This window comes from Halichoerus grypus, chromosome 9, assembly GCF_964656455.1.
Source record: "Halichoerus grypus chromosome 9, mHalGry1.hap1.1, whole genome shotgun sequence".
In the NCBI taxonomy this organism is placed as follows: domain Eukaryota; kingdom Metazoa; phylum Chordata; class Mammalia; order Carnivora; family Phocidae; genus Halichoerus; species Halichoerus grypus.
Window position 1 is genome coordinate 77688556 of NC_135720.1, and position 21385 is coordinate 77709940.

Here is a 21385-nt window from a genome sequence, read left to right on the forward strand (position 1 = left end):
CATGTTAATTCTGTCAACAGTTATGATTCATTGTCTAATTAACTGAATAACCATGTTTTGTTTTCATTAAACTTTTGCCTGTGGTTTGGTTCCTGATTTGGTAATTTAATTGTTTGCCATAATATAAACTTTCATGTGGAAGATAATACAGATTTTGTTTTCTGTTAAGCTAATGTTTCTAAATAGAACTTACCATATTTTTCACTTAGGCTCCGTAAGTTCTACCTCAGAGGTTCATTCACCACCAAATGTAGGACTAAGGCGTAGTGGACAAATTGAAGGTGTACGGCAAATGCACAGCAATGCACCAAGAAGTGAAATAGCCACAGAGCGGGATCTGGTAGCTTGGAGTCGAAGGGTGGTGGTACCTGAGCTATCAGCCGGTGTAGCCAGGTAAGGGGAGTTGTGAAGTTTTATGTACCACTGTTGTTTATGTTCATTTTTAAATTACAGCCTTCAAAGTACCTTTTCAAGTTTGTAATTTATTTTAAATTTATCTTAAGAGTATTTTAAATTAGTCATGACTCTGGAAGAAAGTTTCAGTCATGTCCTTTTCTGGAATAATTCATGTAAAAGATGTGGGGGGGATATGTTAAGGTGAGTAGCATGTTTAAATCTTAGTTTGTCTTGTTTAACTGCATCTTAAAACACGTTTCATGAAGTTTGTTATAATTTTTTATAGATTTTACTAACTATTCATACCATATTCAGATACTTCATAGTGAAAATACATGGCATTATTTGTTGGTAATACATTACATAAACATTTTTCATATATTAAAATTCTTTAATGATTATTTTTTATATTTGAATGTATACATTTATAAATTAAATATTGATATAATTCTATTCTCAAGGTCTGTGTTGTAAAGGAACTTTATATCCAGTTCCTTTTGATTCCTTGTGATTTAGTAATGCAAATATTCATGAATGTGGTCCATATGAATCCAACTAATACTGACCCTTGAACAACATGGGAATTGGGATGCTGACCCCCTGCACAATTGAAAATTTGCATATAATTTTTGACTACCCAAAAACTTAACTACTAATAGTCTCCTCTTGACTGGAAGCCTTGATAACAGTCAGCTAACACATATTTGTATGTTATATGCTATATGTATTATATACTGTATTCTTACAGTAAAGTAAGCTTGAGAAAAGAAAAAAAAATCAGAAGGAAGAGAAAATGCATTTACAGTACTGTAGTATAAAAAATCCACATGTAAGTGGACCCAGATAGTTGTAACCCATTCAAGGGTCAACTGTACATAGTATATAATAAGAAACATGAAGATCAAAATGTAAATTTGATTTTTGGATTTTTCTAGTTCTTAAACTCAAAAGATAGTAATTGTATAATTTAAAAAACACTTTTAACGTCAGTGTTTATATAGTTTATGCTTTTTGATTGGACAGTACTTCAAATTTGTGTTAGGATTTAAGATTAATTATACAAATAAGGTATAAATTTGAACAACAACTTTATGTGATAACAAGTATACCCAGATGTCCTTAATAAAAAATTAACTCTTACAATATATTTTTAGTTGGATTTTTGTCCGTTTTTTTTTTTTTTTTTTATGATTTTATTTATTTGACACGGGGTGGGGGGAACACAAGCAGGGAGAGTGGGAGAGGGAGAAACGGGCTCCCGATGCAGGACTCAATCCCAGAACCCTGGGATCATGACCTGAACCAAAGCCACCCAGGTGCCCCTGTCCATTTTTTAATTTTAATGTTAAGGTTTGAAGGGGGTGCAATAAGTAACACCCATCTTAATAGTTCTAAAGGAAGTGAATATACAAGAGAATGAGAGATGAAATCAGAATGGTACTTTTTGTTATTGATGTAACTGTGAAGGTTGTGGCTTTTATCTGCGTGAAAGTGTGTTCCTAGTCCTGAACCCCAAACACAGGTAGCACTGGATCACAGTATTTCTCCCCATGTGAGGCAGTGGGGTTTGGGTCTTTAAAGTGCAGAACAAAATGTATACATTGCAAATAAGGGCATAGGACTGGGCCATACTAAGCTGGTTTTTCCTTCCAGAGCACACCAATTAATTAGTTCACTTCTTCCCCTGGAGAAGAATGAGCAAGGAGGTTAAGAGGCCAGGAGTGAGTTGCTAGTTGGTAATGAAGGTCCCTATACATGGAAGGAAATAGGAGGAGCGGGGAAGATTTCTTTCTCTCCATATGTTCTTTACCTTTTTATCCCTTTTTCATTGAGCTTAACCATTGAGCCAATGGTCAAGCAGGGCTATGACCATGACTTCAAAGGATATTTGACCTTCCTGGAGCTTTGCCCCCAATACTTAGTACTCTAACTTTGAGAATGTTCCTGGGCTATGCCCCCCTCATAGGTAGTTTACAGTTTGCCCTTAGAAAGCTCTTAAGTGGGTCAGACCTGTTACATTAATTAAAATTAAATCCAGTCACATTGATTGGATTCCAACAAAAGACTATTATCTGTAATATATAAAGAACTCTCGAAACTGAACAGTAGGGGTGCCTGGATGGCTCGGTTAAGCATCTGCCTGCAGCTCAGGTCATGATCCCAGGGTCCTGGGATCAAGCACAGAATCGGGTTCCCTGCTCAGCAGGGAGCCTGCTTCTCCTTCTCCCTCTTCCTGCTGCTCCCCCTGCTTGTGCTCTTTCTCTCTCTGTCAGATAAATAAAATCTTTTTTAAAAAAGAAAAAAAAACAACAGTAAATTTAAAAATCCAGTCAGAAAATGGGCAAAAGACACAGACATGTCATTAAAGAGGATATGCAGTGGGAAATAAGTACTTGAAAAGATACTCGACATCCTTAGCCATTATTGAAATACAAATTAAAACCACATGGAAATAATCTCTATAAACCTATCAGAATGGCCAAAATATAGTAACATCCCCCAGTGCTAAGGAGGGTAGTGGAGAAGCTGCATCACTCATGCATTACTGAGGGAAATGTAAAATATTGTGGCCACTCTGGAATACAGTTTGGCACTTTTTTAAAAACCTCAATGTATAACTACTATATTATTCAGTGATTGCACTCTTGGACATTTATCCCAAAGAAATGATAACTTATGTTCACACAAAAACCTATACATAAGTGTATAGCAGCTTTATTTGTAATAGCCAATAATAGAAACAACCCAGATGTCCTTAATGAGTTGACTACATAGTTAAACAGATTAGCTGTATCCACACCGTGGAATATTACTCTGCAATAATAAGGAACAACCAACCTATTGATAAAACAGATTGAATAAATCTTGAGGAAATTATGCTTAGTGAGAAACCAATCTCAAAGGTTTACATACCTTATGGACTATTCTTAAAATACCTATAAGAGGTAGAGAACAGATTAGTGATTGCTAGACCTTGTGGAGAGGAAGGGTTGAGGGAGAAGAGAGAAAGGTATGGGTATGATTATGAAAAGTACACCATAAGGGATCTTTGTGGTGATGGAAATATTCTGTATCTTATCTGGGGTAATGGACACACAAACCTGCACATTGATAAACTTGAATAGAACTAAATACACATACACACATGAGTAGAAGTAAAACTGGGTTCTGAATAGTACTGGTGCATTGTATCAATGTCAACATCAAGGTTGTGATACTGTACTATAGTTTTGCAAGATGCTACTATTAGGGGAAACTGGGTAAAGGAGACAAGGAATTTCTGTATTATTTCTCAAAACTATATGTGAATCTACAGTTATAAAAGTTTAATTAAAGAATAAAAAATTATGGTGAAACAAATTAAATCAAGGCCATTCTTTTCACAAGATTTAAACTTACTCATTTTATATTCCATTGAGAATTATTACCAGCTGTGTTAGAGATTCTGCAATTAAGTGAAATGACATTAACATACTCTAGTAATAAAATATCAACATTGTAGTATTCTTTCAAGTTTGAATATTAACTCCCTTCCAACTGAAATCTCCAGGGAAAAATTAAAGTTCAAAGATTAAATACCCCTGCAGGTCAAAAACTTTAAAGTTGTACGGAATTAAAGTAAAAAATAAAATTCTCTTGCCCTTGTAAGTTCAGATTCCATGAAATTAAAGTTCACAACGTTCCTAAGCTTTTTCTGTTGCTCACTTTCAGCTCGGTGCCTGCAACGAGTTGGAAGTTTTTTCAGTAGCTGAAGCCAGACCTGCTTTTCACTGGAGAGAATATAGTTCTTTCGGGGCTTTAGGAGTTACATTAATTCAACCTCAAGGTTCTCTTGTGCCTCTTTTTTTTAAGATTCTAGCTATCCGTATGGCATAAGAGATTATCACAGCCCTACACTGACATAATTTAAAAAAAATAAATCCAATTTCTAACCCTTAGAGCATTACCTTAGGAAGAACCATGTTCCCAGTACTGAATACTTGATTTGCCAGAGGCCATAAACAGAAGCAGTAGTATCAAATTCAAATAGTCTGTCTTTCCAGTATTCCAGTCATTTAATGCCAAATGTCCAGAGTTAACAATCTATGCACTTAAACTCAGGAATCTTTATCACATGCCTCCATCTGAAAAGAAAACATCAGGAGTAGCATTCCCTCTCTGACACTGAACATGCCTTTCAGAGTGAAATCAGTTGTAAAAAGTTTAGATTAACATGCATGGCTTTTAATTCTCTTTCAGTAGGCAGGAAGAATGGAGAACTGCAAAGGGAGAGGAAGAAATAAAAACTTACAGATCAGAAGAGAAAAGAAAACACCTTACTGTTCCAAAAGAAAATAAAATACCCTCTGTTGCAAAGGTAAATAGTAATTACTTTTATGTTTAATACTATGCTTCATAAGTATAGTGACTACTTTAAGGCTCTTGTAATTAAAAATGTTAACATTGTAAAAAGAGTAATGAAATAAAGTTGATATAGTTGATTCTTGATTATCTCTTTAGGTTATCTGTTACCACTTTAATTTTTTTATTTTACTGCCTTCTAGTATACCTTTTCCCCAAATGCCAATTGTTAACATGCCCATTAAATTTAATAAATTATATCATAGCCTAAGCAAGATTTTTTATTTTTTTAGCTCTGCCATTGGTTGTATACTCTAAAACAGTTTCTTGGTTTGGGGTTTTTTTGTCCTATTTTTTCTTTTTTTCTATTTTACAACTGTTACTATAGGTAAGTCAGCTATGCTACTATAAATAATAGTTCTTATTTTCTCCATTAAAAGAAGTAAGTTGTTTCTGTTAGTTTGCCTTGTTGGTTTCTCTGTCATCCTACTCTGGAGAAACTTTGGGATCCAATGGATTTCAGTTGGTTTATGCCCTAATCTGGGAAAGATGTGTATTTATCTCCTTGAGTGTCAAGGAATCACAATTATCCATTCTTCCATTCTTTTTCTTTCTCAAACCACCTTAGTTTGAAAGCTTCAGAATTGAGGTAAACTACGGAGCATCTTTTCATTTACAAGTCACCGTCTAAGCACCTATCTAAACAAAAAATAACTGGTCTCTTGACCCTGCTTTGTTCTCCCTTCTCTTTCTATTTGAGTTCCTTAAACCTGTATATTAGTGTCCTTTTCTAGAACTCTATTTTTATTTTGTGACTCTTCTTTTTAAAGGACTCAAGTAGTCCTTTGCTATTTTATATTTTCCTTTATCAAGGGTATCATACCCTGGGATCAGTAGGACCCCACAAAGGTTCCCATTAGTATAATCTGAGGTAATCTTTCATTTTCTGGGGGGTTTTTTGTTGTTGCTGGTTGGTTGGTTGGGTTTTTTCCTTTGCCAGAATCCAGGGATATGGGGATGTAAACTCATATAGTGATGGTGAGAGTTTGTTTTGCTACCACTTTTTGGATAGAATATGGTAATATCTATTAAAATCAAAAGATATGCTTACTTTTATTCCAATAGTTGTACTTTTCTTCAAAGTTTTTTTTTATAGAAAAGTACTGATGTGAATGTATGTACATATATGTGTGTCTGTACACTCAGATATTTATAGTTTCTCCGGTAGCAACAACTAGAATGCCTTTAGTGTCCATTGGTGGAAAAGAGGTAGGCTGTCATGGTATCTATTTACCCAAGGAATATTATGCAGCTTTTTTTTTTATGTTATGTTAATCACCATACATTACATCATTAGTTTTTGATGTATTGTTCCATGATTCATTGTTTGCGTATAACACCCAGTGCTCCATGCAGTACGTGCCCTCTTTAATACCTATTACCAGGCTAACCCTTCCCCCCACTCCCCTCCCCTCTAGAACCCTCAGTTTGTTTCTCAGAGTCCATAGTCTCTCATGGTTCATCTCCCCCTCTGATTTTCCCCCCTTCATTTTTTCCTTCCTGCTATCTTCTTCTTTTTTTTTTAAACATATAATGTATTTGTTTCAGAGGTACAGGTCTGTGATTCAACAGTCTTACACAATTCACAGTGCTCACCAGAGCACATACCCTCCCCAGTGTCTATCACCCAGCCACCCCATCCCTCCCACCCCCCACCACTCCAGCAACCCTCAGGTTGTTTCCTGAGATTAGGAATTCCTCATGTCAGTGAGGTCATATGATACATGTCTTTCTCTGATTGACTTATTTCGCTCAGCATAACACCCTCCAGTTCTATCCACGTCATTGCAAATGGCAAAATCTCATTCCTTTTGATGGCTGCATAATATTCCATTGTATATATATACCACATCTTCTTTATCCATTCATCTGTCGATGGACATCTTGGCTCTTTCCATAGTTTGGCTATTGTGGACATTGCTGCTATAAACATCGGGGTGCACGTACCCCTTTGGATCCCTACATTTGTATCTTTGGGGTAAATACCCAGTAGTGCAATTGCTGGATCATATGGTAGTTCTATTTTCAACTTTTTGAGGAACCTCTGTTTTCCAGAGTGGTTGCACCAGCTTGTATTCCCACCAACAGTGTAGGAGGGTTCTCCTTTCTCCGCATCCTCGCCAACATCTGTCGTTTCCTGACTTGTTAATTTTAGCCATTCTGACTGGTGTGAGGTGGTATCTCATTGAGGTTTTGATTTGGATTTCCCTGATACCGAGCGATGTTGAGCACTTTTTCATGTGTCTGTTGGCCATTTGGATGTCTTCTTCGGAAAAATGTCTGTTCATGCAGCTTTTTAATGAAATGAGTTAGAACTCCATTGCCTTAGAGAAATGTTCATGATATATTTTTAAGAGAAAAAAACAAGTAGAATAGTAATTTTTACGACCTCATTTTTTGTTTTTCAAATTTTATGAAAATAAAGGTTTGAAAACAAACGGGTGTACAAATTATGAGATGGCCATCTTTCATCCCAGAGCTGCAGTGTTTTTTCTTCTAATAATAAAAGATGCTCTGCATGTGGGAATTATAAATTAATACAAAAACTGTTTAGAAAACAGTTAGAATGTAGTAATACAATTTTTAGCAGCAGGTTTGGTCCCAAAATTACAGTGGCTTAAATAAATGGATATAATATTTATCTCTGATGTAAAAGCCTCAGTCAGTTGGTCCAGACCCAGTATGATGATGTTGAGAACTGAAGCTCTTTCATTTTTCCAATTCTCTCGGGTGTGAATTTGAATTCCTGCCTCAAGATACCAGCTTTCTCATTCAAGGTTGAAGGATGGAGGACCAAGTCAAAAATGTGCAGAGGGCGCATATGCTCTATTGAGGAACGTTCTTTGAAGTTGCTCTGCAACATTGTGCCAAATATCCCATTGGCCAGAATTTTAGCCCTATGAAATTCTGACAAAGAAAATTTTTATGTACGTGCAAAAAGAGAACAAATGTTGGTTGAAAGCCAGCTTTCCCTTCCACTGTATTATTTATGAAAGCATTAAAAACATTAATGTTCGGGGCGCCTGGGGGGCTCAGTTGGTTAAGCGACTGCCTTCGGCTCAGGTCATGATCCTGGAGTCCCGGGATCGAGTCCCGCATCGGGCTCCCTGCTCGGCGGGGAGTCTGCTTCTCCCTCTGACCCTCCTCCCTCTCATGCTCTCTGTCTCTCATTCTCTCTCTCTCAAATAAATAAATAAAATCTTTAAAAAAAAAAAAAAATTAATGTTCTTTGACATGGAATTTATCCTCAAGAAATATGAAATTGAGAAAGCTTTACAAAATGGAACAAATAGCAATTTTTAATTAATGCATTTGAATTGTAGCTAAATATATTTATGTTAAATGAAAGAAGCAGGTGTACATTACATTCTTCACATATTACTCAAAATTTATTATAGTTGAACAGTATTTCCTTTTTATACCTTTACGATTTCCCAAAATTTCTACAAAATTAGAAAGTCCTTCAGTAATCCTTTTAGAGAAAATCCAGGTGGAGTGAATCTTTTATCCTTGTATGTGAAAATGTCTTTTATCTTACTTGGCTATTCCTAGCAGCTGTTGGACAAGAGTAGGGCTGAAATGAGGGCAGGGTTCTAGTGATAAGACTGGTTCCACAACCACAGAAGGAAGCGGAGAGTGGAGGTGGATGGATTAACAGGGAATGGTTGAATTCAGATGCAGTATTATATAGGTCTTGAAGTGCACATCCAGAATCTTTTTTAGGAGTACAAAGCAAGACCTAGAGTTTTGCTCTTTTCTCTTTCCTTCTTAGTGCAATATCAGCACCCCAATTCACTTGTGAAGCCAAACCGTGATGGGAGGAACAAAACCACACTGTAGATGGATTTACATGACTTACACAGGGAAACTAATGGGATACACAGTACAGTTATTTGAAATAGCATATTCTTAGAGCTAGGAGGGGATATTGGAAATGTAAGGAAAAGCAGTTCTGTAGAGGATCCTCTTAGATATATTGGGATGAAACACATCATTATTGAAATAGAGAACTAGAAGAGAATGTAAGACACTGAAAAATGAGTTAGTAAGCTGGAAATTCAAGTTGAAGAACTCTCCCAGAATGTACCAACAGGAGATGAAAGAAAGGAAAGAATAAGGAAGTATAAAAAGCAAACATATATATTTATGTAATATGTATGTGGATATATGTAGAGAGAGCACACAGGATTAGAAGTAGTAGTATAAGCTGTACTTAATGAGTCTTTGAAGAAGAGAAAATACAGAGGAAGGAAAGGGTTGAAAAAATAATGAACCAGAATTTTCCTAAAATTAACCTCTGGCTGGTGTGCCAAAGAGGATAAATAAGAAAAGACATCATGTCTCAAACAGGATAAATAAGGAAAAAATAATATAGAATTTAAAAATTTAAAACTTCAACTAAGCACATTATAATGAGATTTGAAACCAACACAACATGCTAAAAGTTTCTGGAGAGAAAAAGAAAATCGCCTGCAAATGAACGTGAACTTGACTAATGTTACACTTCTTATCTGCTGTTAACAAAATGAATTCCATTGAGCACCCCAGGGCCAGAAGGAGAGAGATGAAGAAATCTTTAAGGAATCAGCACCTATTTTAAGAAAATTGGCTATAATCTCCATATAGTAACATTTGTGCCTATTTCTGGTTGGAATGGTACATGCTAGAAGCAAGTGCTAATGTGCATTGGTCCAAGGGATGGAAAGTCTACCTGTAAAGATGACAGTGCCAATGGAACCATGCTTCTTGTTCTGGACATCCTGCCACCAACTTATCCAACTGACAGACGCTTGTGCCTGCTCCTATATCATGTCCACAAAATTGGGTGGTATTGGTGCTGTCCCTGTGGGCCAAGTGGAGATGGGTATTCTCAAACCTATGATGGTGGTCACCTTTGCTCCAGTCACCATTACAATTGTAGTAAAGTCTGTTGAAATGTGTGCACCATGAAGCTTTGATTGAAGCTCTTCCTAGGGCTAATGTGGCTTTCATATCAAGAACATGTTTATAAAAGATGCTTGCCATGGCAGTATGACTGCTGACGGCAAAAATAACCCACCAATGGAAGCAGCTGGCTTCGCAGCTCAGGTTATTATCCTGAGTCATCCAAGCCAAATCAGCACTGGCTATACACCTGTGCTGAATTGTACACAGTTTCACATTGCTTGCAGGTTTGCTGAGCCAAAGGAGAAGATTGATTGCTGTTTTGGGAGGAAGGTGAAAGATGGCCCTGAATTCTTGAAATCTGTTGATGCTGCCATAGTTGATATAGTTCCTGGCAGGCCCATGTATGTTGAGAGCTTCTCTGACTATCCTCCTCGGGGTCATTTGGCTCTTTGTGACATAAGACAGACAGTTACTATGGGTGTAAACAAAGCAGTGGACAAGAAGGCTGCTGGAGCTGGCAAGGTCACCAAGTCTGCCCGGAAAGCTAAATAAATACTTTCCATAATACCTGCCACCTTGTCTTAATCAGTGATAGAAGCGTGATCTCAGATTTGTCTTAATTCACCATTAAGTTTAATATTAAGAAACTGTTTAGTAATAATGATGCATCATAAAACCTTGAAGAAAAGAACCTTTCGTGGATCATTTGGTTTGTGCGAGTGTGCAGCAATTTTAAGGTAATTAGTTTTTAAATCAGTACTTTTTAGGGGCGCCTGGGTCGCTCAATCGGTTAGGCGTCTGTCTCTTACTTTTGCCTCAGGTCATGATCTCAGGGTGATGAGATTGAGCCCTAAGTTGGGCTCTGCGCTCAGTGCAGTCTGCTTGAGATCCTCTCTCCCTCTCCCGCTGGTGCTCTCCCTTTAAAATAAATAAATAAATCCTTAAAATAATAAATAAATAAGTAAATCAATCAATCAGTACTTTATAATGGAAACAACTTGGCCAGAAATCTGTCACAGAATTTTGAGACCCATTAAAACAAACTTTAATGAGAAGGGAAAAAAAAAAGTGAGTATATAGTTATAGATCCAAAGTTATTTTCTCTCATTTTAAAGATTTTCTTATTGTATGATGTGTATTTATGATATATTGTATATATAAATCTGATGTCAGTCTTTTTTTGAGAGTAATCTTTATTCTTTTTATATATAGACACAAGTTTCTTTTTCAGGTGTGAATTCTTGTGTTTGTTGAGTTTGTTCATCTCTGTCACCACGTTGGACTTTATCAGTTTTTTTGATGATTGTTTGTTAGTTGTGTTCTCATTTGCTATATTCATTCTATAGCAGAAGAAAGATAGCCAGCCAGCTGGTGTCCTAGCCTCATAGTGGCAGGGTAGTTTTGTGACCACCATTTTGGTTTCCGTTTTGCCTCTGCCTATTACATATGCCTCACAGCTCATGGTCCTCTCATATCTGTTCTACAGGTTTAGTGTGGGTATAGGAGAATTTGTTAGTCTGTTATTATGAATCCCTTAGTCTGTATCACTTAATCAGAAAGAAAAATTTTTTTATAGTTTATTAAGCCAGCAAGTGAATTTCAACATACTTACCTGTGATTTAACTTAATGTAACGTTAAAATATTTGAATTGGTACCATAGTCCACTTATATGATTATCTTAAATATGAGTGGATTTTTTTGTAATTAAAAAATATACAACTTCTAAAGTAAAAGCATGCTCTTTAATGCTACTTTAATTTAATTTACTTTTTCAGAATCATGCTCATGAGCATTTCCTGGATCTTGGAGAATCCAAACGGCAGCAGGCAAATCAACACAATTACCGTACAAGATCTGCTTTGGAGGAGACTCCTAGACCTTCAGAAGAGATAGAAAATGGCACTAGTTCTTCAGATGTAAGATCTCAGCACATTTATAAATTTGTTTCCAGTTTAACTTTTTTTAAGTATGACTGTTGTTCTTTGTATTCATTGATGTATTTATAGATGAAACTCAAAGATGCTTTTTCTAGGTCTTAAAATAATAGTGATAGCTTCCATTTACTGAAGACCTGTTTTGTATGTTCCAGGCATGGAACATATTCATTATGTCAAATTCACAAAACAAATGCATATGAATTAATTATTCCAATTTTATGTGTGAGGAATCTGAGGTTCAAAGATGTTTAGATTACCTATATACCTAACTATTAAATGGTCGTGTAGAAATTAAACCCAGGGTCCTGTTACTCTAAAGCCAAGCTTTTAAAATAGTACCATGAAGGGGCGCCTGGGTGGCTCAGTCGTTAAGCAGCTGCCTTCGGCTCGAGTCATGATCCCAGGGTCCTGGGATCGAGCCCCACATCGGGCTCCCTGCTCCGCGGGAAGCCTGCTTCTCCCTCTCCCACTCCCCCTGCTTGTGTTGCCTCTCTCGCTGTGTCTCTCTCTGTCAAATAAATAAATAAAATCTTAAAAAAATAAAATAAAATAAAATAAAATAGTACCATGAAGCTCTAGTCTCTAACTATAATAACTAATTAATAGACATTTGATAATTTCGGTTAGTTTTTGATCTCTGTACCAGTTTATAACTTCTCAATTTATTTTAAATTTTCCTTATATATAATTATTTCCATAAATATCATTGTCCCTAAAATTACATATTCTTTCAGCAAGGGAAATCAATTTGCAATCACAGCTTAAACTTACAAAATACTTAACAACATCTCCCTTCCCCTCCTGATCACCCCCTCTCCCAGTTAGGTCAAAGACTATGATCTTATTGACTATTATACATTTATGAACAATGTTAGACACATATGGAAATTCTCTGAGTATATTTTCTGTAGACATGGCAATAAAACTCAGACTTGAGAGAATGCTAACCGCAACTGAAAAGTTGTTCTCCAGTGGCTTTAGGTCCTAGGATGGACAGGTCAAAATGATATGTCCAATCTGATAAAAAGGACCAGATATACTAATAACATAAATCTGATACATGACAGTTTAGATATACGCATAAAACATAAAATATATGTGAGCTAGTTATTTGCCTCTATAAAATGTTTCATTTTTGAAAGATTTAGTATGATTCTTTTAATAATATGTTCCTGTAACTTTAAATAAGATTCAGCTTATTAGAACCTTATGTATTTCCAGGTACATTTGTTACATAAAAGGTTAACTAAATCCTTCATTTGTCTTCAAAACTAATTTGCTTATATTTTAACATCCTTTTAGAGCAATTAAATTTCTAGAGGAGTACATTGAGAACAGAATATCATCTTGAGCACATTATATTAATTAATGGAAAGAATCCTATTTTTTTTTATTCAAATAGATTGTACTTCGGTATAGTACCTTTTAATTTTGTACTAAGAATACAGAAGTACATTTCTTTTCTCTCCATTTAAAGAAGTAATATGTATAGTAAGGATGGGAATAATCAGATCATTTGTTTACATTCTTTTTTTTAGTTATATTGAGCAGACATTAAATTTTCTAACTAAAATTTACTGTTGGATTTTGATCTTTTTGTATTTGCTTAGTTTTCAAAACTTTGTGGAATAGCTGTGTAATACACATTCTTCATTATTAAAACACCAAAAAAAGAAAGCTTTTCTCCCAAGATATGCTATTTTATTTAATTAATAAAGGAATACATCCTATTATCATTTTGAAAAATTCTTTGAATGTGCCCAGCAAGTAATAACACTGAACCATTCTTGTGGAGAGTAGTCTAAACTTTGGAGTAGCTTAGTTGCTCATTAATTGTGTTGTACAGGGTAAATTTCTTAACCTTTTTAAGCTTTAATTCTTTTGTTTAAATAACTGCTTCCTATCCCAGTAGTGTTTTGTCTAGATCAAATGGGATGATATACACATGCTTAGAATAGCTTCTGTAATATAGTAAAAGCTTAATTAATTTGATGTTATTTTTATTGGAGTGTAAAGTTTTATTTGAGCAAGGGAGAAATTGAATAAGGTATTGTGACACCGAAAAACAAATTTTTTTTTAAAGATTTTATTTTTTTGACAGAGAGAGAGACAGCTAGAGAGGGAACACAAGCAGGGGGAGTGGGAGAGGGAGAAGCAGGCTCCCGGCTGAGCAGGGAGCCTGATGTGGGGCTTGATCCCAGGACCCTGGGATCATGACCTGAGCCGAAGGCAGATGCTTAACAACTAAGCCACCCAGGCGCCCAATACAATTTTTATAAAGAAAATGGCTTCACTGGACTATCCTGTGTTGAGCAGAGAATATTTACTAAGAGAAACAGTCTTTGGGTAGTTTTTAATCCTCTACCACATGTTTAAAATAATATCAAAGTTGGAATACTCTTTTTTGTGTGTGTAATAAAGCTATTTTTAATAATAATGATGACAATAAGTAAAATGTAAGCTCCTAATTTAAGCTTCTCAATATGTTAATCATCTGAGAGATTGCTCTGTATCCAATATTAATAGGTATTATTTCATTGGATACATTTTTCATTGGATACATTTAATGATTTGGATACATTTAATAATTTTGTATTAAAATATAAGATCTATGTTTTACAAATAATTAAAATCAGGTTTTAATTGTTGTAAATACCCTAATGTGATTGGTACTATTAGATATCACTGCTATTTTCTAATAATCCTAGAATGTTATTTTGTAAAATTAAACAGAATGTGAAATATTTCTTAGGAAGGTGAAGTTGTTGCTGTCAGTGGTGGGACATCTGAAGAGGAAGAGCGAGCATGGCACAGTGATGGCAGTTCTAGGTAATTCAATGAATTTCTGTTTCTCCACATGTAATACGAAATCTTTACAAAGCTGAAAATTCTTCTCAGCAACACATTTCAAAATCTCTTTGGGTTTAAAGTTGGTTCTTCTTCAGAGATCTTTTTGTAGTTGTCCAAATTTTAGGACATTTTCTTTCTGACATTTTTTATCTGGTAAGAAAAAAATGTTGGTTATTGAAACTAGATCTACAAAATGATGCTTTTAGCCTTCTTAGTTGATATTTTATTGTCTGAATACTATTATCTGTAGTACTGAACCACAAATGCATTACCGGTTTTGAGAAATACATGAGCATTAAATTATGAAAGTAATGAGATAGTGTAATTTGTTGAATGATAAATTATTTCTTCCAGCAATGAGAATAAGCTTTCCTCTTCCTGTTATTCTTACCCCATTTGACCATGGAAGTGAGGATTCCTTTATCTCCTTTATATATACTAGCAGTCCACATTGTTACAAGGCTGGTGATCTTTGCTGACCTTGGTAGCATTCCCAAGCCTTTGGGAATGGTGATTATATTTAGCCCCTTACACTTACTCCCCACCAGCAGTAGCTCTTAAAATTGCCAAAGAAACCAAGAGGTAGAGGTTATAATTCCTTATATCACTGTTAGAATCAAGGGCTTTCTTATTCCCACAACAGTGACTCCCAGCAATGATACGCACATACGCATAGTTGTGTCTGGTAGTTTTTTTATATTTGAAACAGGGCAGTGAAAGAAAAACTCCCTTTTGTCTCAGTAATGGAAGTAGAGTATCTCAAACCATGAGACAACACAGAGGTTCTTATAGAAAAGAACATTAGTGGTTTCACCAGATGAGGGGCAGTTGTAAAGAAGATGGGTTCTGCAGTTTGAAGTTAGATCTATGCTAGCATCAGAAGATTTCTGTAAGTGCTGAGTACTCCAGAGAGTAGCAGCTGTGAGTATTTAGCAGGTGCCATTTATCGTGACCATGGCTGGAGTTAGTATAAATAAATGCTCGTAAGTTGAGGACAGCTTATTCTTGGATAGCTGTTTGCTCTGTGGATGCATTCCCATGCATCCAGTGTAATGTCTAAAAATATTTTTTAAATTCTTTAAAATCATTTGCAAGTTAAAATGAAGTCATGAAATCATACTGGAAAGCACCTTAATTATTTGATTGTTACCTGTGATGATTATTCTTGGGGAGATATTCGTAGATACCTACTAAGGACATTCAGGACAGGGGTATGAGGTGGTGGTAGTAGAATAAAACTCCAGAAAAATCTGTCCTTTTAGTGTTAATCTTTATAGAGGAGTAAGGTCATACATCACTAAATACAGGAGAACTAATTATTGATTTTAACATAGTATAACTTAGATTTCTTTAAAGCATTCATATTTACATTTTAAAATTGTACAAAATCAAGTAATATTCTCATGTACTAAAAGTAGAACAGAAGATAACATAACTGGATTATTTCGCAACAACATCAGTTCACTAAAACTTAGGTCTTTTGAAAGTAACTGAAAAGAAAAGCAAACATGGTTGGCAGTGATAAATAAAACACGAAGGCCTTTATTTTTCAGAATCGTGTCATTCTTTGAAGCATAAGATGTACCTAACGTATATGTAGATACTGAATAAAATTTGCAAGCAGTCTTCCTACTGGGCCAGAACACTTCTGACAGTCCCCACCCCAACCCCATTTAATATCCAGCTATCATGAAGGCAGCAGTGCTCTACCATTGGCGTTCCCCTAGTCAGGAGCTCCCACCTCCTCTCAAAAAAGTAATCCCCATGTCTCTTCCTCAATATTGATATCTCTTGTAGTATTCCAAACTATCTTTGTACTGTTCCTGGAATTGAGGAAAGTGACCCTCTGCTCCTTATTTTTTTATGCCCCATGATATTTTGAACATATGCAGCGCTAAGAAATTAATATTTTTGTTAAAATATTACGGGGCACTTAAATTCATTGTTTCGATTAAAGCTGTATACTTATTTATCTTAGAAAACTTCTTTGAGGAATTTAAGTTAAGCCTACAGAATTTAAGAAACCGTTTAGAAGGTGATGAGTTGAAAAACAGGGAAATATTTTTAGTTTATTTTGTGCGTATTCTTTATTGTGATCTCTCTTTACATTTTTATAAAACAAAGTCTTACAGTATATCTGGTATATATATTTTTTAAATCCCTTTTTGCCTTCTAGTGACTACTCTAGTGACTATTCTGACTGGACAGCAGATGCAGGAATTAATCTGCAACCACCAAAGAAAATTCCTAAGCATAAAACCAAGAAAGCAGAAAGCAGTTCAGATGAAGAAGAAGAATCTGAAAAACAGAAGCAAAAACAGATTAAAAAAGAAAGGAAAAAAGTAAATGAAGAAAAAGATGGACAAATATCACCAAAGAAAAAGAAGCCCAAAGAAAGAAAACAAAAGGTTTATTTTGTTTTAATATAAATTGTTTTCTGTGAAAACAAAAGCACTCCTTTTAAAAGTGCTGTTGATCAACGTAAACATTGTTGAGGTGTACTAGCATACTAGTAGTATTTGAAAAAACTCAGAAGTACACAGTAGTAGAATATACTATAACAAAACATTTAATTTACTCATGTTTTCAATGTTTAGCACGTGAAAGTATTTTACTTACAGAATTATCATATTCTAAATATTGAGCATTTAATCTTATAATTTGAGCAGGTTTTTTTTGGTAATCTGGTGGGATTTATTCATTTGTGTATATAAAAAACAACATTACAAAACGTAGTTTTATTCATCTTTTAATTGCTTTTACTTTTTAACCATCCTTATTAATTGTTATTGCTGAAAATAACCAGAAAGCATAGAGTGTACATCACCTGGAATAATAATGGCAGAACTTGTCATAGTTGACACTAGACAATTACGAATCTAAAGTAGGACACTACCGTTAACAAGCTTTCATTAATTTACAGAGCATGTGAGCCATAATTAGATGGTCCTTAGGTCAGTAGTAGTATTGGTTTGATTACTTCATCTTTAGTCTGTGGATAATTTGAGACAGATCAGAGAATGTAAGAAATAAATGTTACGGAAATAAGATTTGTCACCTCTAATGGAAATGGGATTCTTTTAAAAAATAAGAGTTATTTCACTTTTATTCTAAAGTAAATGAAATATAAGGGACATGTTTTCTATTTCCTAAAAGACTATAAATGGAAAGAATATTTGGTTAAATAAGCACAAGGAAGATTTTTTTTTTAACCTCTTTCATTTTTAGAATTAAATATAAGTTGTCAAATGTAGAATTAAATGCTAGGGAGACTAAGAAGGTCAAGAAGGTCTTTATCTCCAGAGAGCCTTGAAAAGTTTAAGAATACATCTGTTTTAAGTGTTTATTTAATCTGCTTCTGTTGAGCTCTTATTTGTTTCAGCTTTATAATTAGGAATTACTTTAATTTGGATTCCACAGCCTACTATTCTTGGTACCTCTTTTGCTTTTGTCTGGGAGAGATTTACCAAAGAGAATATCACACATATGCCCACATTTTTCTCTCCTGTGTTGTCAGTGATGATAAAAGGAGGTTAACCCATTATTTATGTGGTACGCAGATTGGTTAAAGAAAAAGGATTTAGCCCTGTATCTGGCTAATTTTTTTTTTCTTATCTCAAGACAGTTTTGATGAACTTTTGAGGTTTACAGTGTTTTAAGTCCCTGTGAGAACATAATTTTTTGGTCCCAAGAGTGCAGTTTACTTCACCTAATTTCTCTTGATTTGATACTTGTGCACAAACTAACACCTTGGGCTTCTTCATGCAGTGCCACATTTGGATCCACTGTTACTGTTTGGCATATTTTAATTTCACTATTTTGCGTGAAGTATTACAATAGGATCTGTGTGCCACTAAATTTATGTGGGACAAACTTTAAATATCATGAAGTGTAAGAATATTACAGACTATTCCCTTTAATTTGGTTTTCGTACACATGGTTTGGTGTTAGTCTACCAGTGGATTTAACAGTAGATAGAATTGTTCTCATTCCTTAGTTCTCTTGTCCCAAATAAACACAGTATTTCCCTTATGCATAGAGTTGTACAGCTGGAAAGTAACTGAGAGATCATTAAGTAATTAATATTTACTGCATGTATGAAAAGATGAAGATATTTTCCGTCTGACTAATTGTATTCAAATTAAGCAAAAAATAGTAATAAGGCAGATAACAGAAAAATGCTTATTTAAAAACAGAATTCTCCTGGGGCACGTAGGTGGTTCAGTCTGGTTAAGTATCCAACTCTTGATTTCAGCTCAGGTCATGATCTCAGGGTCATGAGATTGAGCCCCGAGTCAGGCTCTGGGCGGGCATGGAGCCTGCTTAAGATCCACTCCCACCCCCTCTCTCTCTCTCAAAAAAAAAATTCTCCAGAGATGCAGTAAAGTTATCTCAGATCTGTCTGATATATGTCCATTATGCTGTTAGGAACTCTGGAAACCAGATCAGTAAATTTATTATTGAGTGCTTACAGTTTATAAAGCACTACAATGGATAAAAAGAAGTGTAAGACATAGTGCTTACTCTCAAAACAATGTGTGACTAACAAGTTGCTTGAATCCCCCAAGATAAAAATAGAGTATCACATTATCTAATATGTTTAATTGCCAGATTAATTTTAAAGATGGTAATTCAGAAATCAAATAAGGACATCTTTTCTTAGAGTTTCAGTTAAGGCTTCCAGAATAAGTAAAATATCAGGTGGACCTAGAAGAATTTCCATGGATAGAAAGGAAAGAAATCAATTACCTGTATCTCCAAAATTTAAAAAAAATTCAAATTATGAGGCTGAAATTTTGAGGAATCTTCAATGCATTTTATCGTAAGTGGTTTTAAGTACCGTGTGATAACCAAAAATTCTAGGTTTCCCAAGAATTATTGGGGAATAAGATATATCATCATACTGATTTTTGTTTGTGCCATACCATAGTCTTAGAGTTATAAATATGATCATTCCTATTTAATAGCTAATTTACCTGGTTTCATTTAAGAATTGTTAGCTATTTCGGTTGATAATAGATATTTTCCTTACAGGAAGAAATATTTGGTGCAATTAATAGCCCATATTGAGGCTGGAATTAACAATTTTCAGACTTTTCCTACCTTTTTTTATTAAGTCAGAGGAAACCTTTTTCAAACACACTTTAACTCAAAACCTCAATGTATGAAACTGAAAATCTTTGGCTCTAACTCTGTCATGTAACAGTGGTGCTCAGTAACTGGATAAATTAACTTTTCAAATATCCCCTGACTTAATCTCTCAAAATAATACATACAAAATTTATTTTCTAAGTTTTCCCCTCTGCCCTTCTCCAGCCCTCCTCTTCTTACACTGACAATTCTTTTAGTTGTTTACACCAAAACTGTGGTGTTATCCTTGTTTTTCTCTCATATTCTGCATCCAGTCCATTGGGATTTCTGTGGCTCTGTCTTCTAAATATATTCAGCACTTGAGTGTTTTTTTGCCACTTCTGCTGTCGCACTCCTGTGAGCCACCATAAGCTCTTGGTTGTATTACTGCAGTAGTCTTCCATCTGTCTTCCTGCTTCCACCCTTTTCACCCTAGGTTCTGTTCACTAAAGTAGGAATCAGCAAACTTTGGCTGGGGCCCACTACCCTGCTGTTGTAGCCTAAGAGCAGCCATAGACAATACATAAATGAATGGATATGGCTGTGTTCCAAAAAATTTGATTTATAAAAGTAGAAGCAGCTGGACTTGAACCATGGGCCATAATTTGCTCTGATGCATCCAGAGTGATCCTTTTAAAAGTCAGATTCTATCACTCTTTTGACTAAAATTCTCCAGTAGACCTGTCTCACATATAGTAAATGCAAACTCCTTTATCCCTCCCTTACTCTTCAAAGAGAGAGTGCTCCTGATATGTGTGAATGAGAAACAAGTTGTGTTTAGTAGGAAGAAGAGGAAAATGAATATTGAGTAACAGCTGTGAGCAGTACCTTCTGTAGTGTTCTCCGATATCCCATTATGATGTTATTTCCTTTAGTGAACTTGTGTTAAGTCACAATAACTACCTTCTTTTTAAAAAAAAATACAAGAGAATAAAATTTAGAAGTCTTAATGTACAAACACTGAACTAAAACATTTTTAGTCAATTGCATGAAATTTCTCTACTTACGAATAATATTAGGTTTCAAGGGCTCTTAGAAAGTCCATTTTTCCTAAATCTAAGGTAATATCCAGACAATAATGGCCACTTGCGGGCAAAGTTAAAAAAGCTTCTTCTCAGAGATCTATTTTTATATTTAGCCACAGAAGTTAAAATAAGGGACCTGGGGGCACCTGGCTGGCTCAGTCCGTAGAGCATGTGACTCTTGATCTCAGGGTTATGAGTTCAAGCCCCACATCAGTTATAGCGCTCACTTAAAAAAAAAAAAAAAAGGTAAGGGACCTGGCTTGATGACATTTTGTTTGAAAAAAAAATCTGATAGAAATATTTTTTCTAGAAACTAATGAGCCAAGTGTGAAATGGCTACTTCAAAAAGGGAAGAAAATACTCCTGGGCTTTGTATAATGCCCAGCCCACTGAAACAATTAGCCTTCTGCATTTTCCACTACTCAGCCCATATGAAAATATCTTACTTATATCTTACTAACACACCATGACTATGATTTTAAAAAAGGAAAAAGAAAAAACTTGAATATGTCTTGGTTTGTTACAAATATTGATTAAACTGATAGGATTTTGAGAGGGAGATTACACAGAGCTTATACTTTGGGGTTTATGGGAATATCTTGTTTACCTAGACTTGTTCTGAATGTTGTCTGTAAGGTTTTGGTTTATCTAGTTCTTTTTTTATGCAGTGATTTGGAGAGATTGAATAACTATACTGCCACTGCTGCCATAAAAAAATAAGTTTTTTTAAATTCAAAAAAATTTTTAAAGATTTTATT

The 21385-nt window shown here is 35.0% G+C and overlaps 1 protein-coding gene across 4 annotated transcripts in view; it reads left to right on the forward strand.

Annotated features, from left to right (window-relative positions):
• The window catches only part of PHIP (PHIP subunit of CUL4-Ring ligase complex), a 135000-nt gene that overhangs the window by 76290 nt on the left and 37325 nt on the right, over positions 1–21385 (forward strand). For 3 of the 4 annotated variants that reach the window (XM_036082210.2, XM_036082211.2, XM_036082213.2), the window contains exons 19-23: positions 210–393; positions 4636–4753; positions 11461–11601; positions 14375–14451; positions 16649–16880. In XM_036082210.2, the coding sequence (XP_035938103.1) occupies positions 210–393; positions 4636–4753; positions 11461–11601; positions 14375–14451; positions 16649–16880 (752 nt within the window). The remainder of the gene's footprint in view (positions 1–209; positions 394–4635; positions 4754–11460; positions 11602–14374; positions 14452–16648; positions 16881–21385) is intronic. The other variant, XM_036082212.2, reaches the window with a different exon arrangement.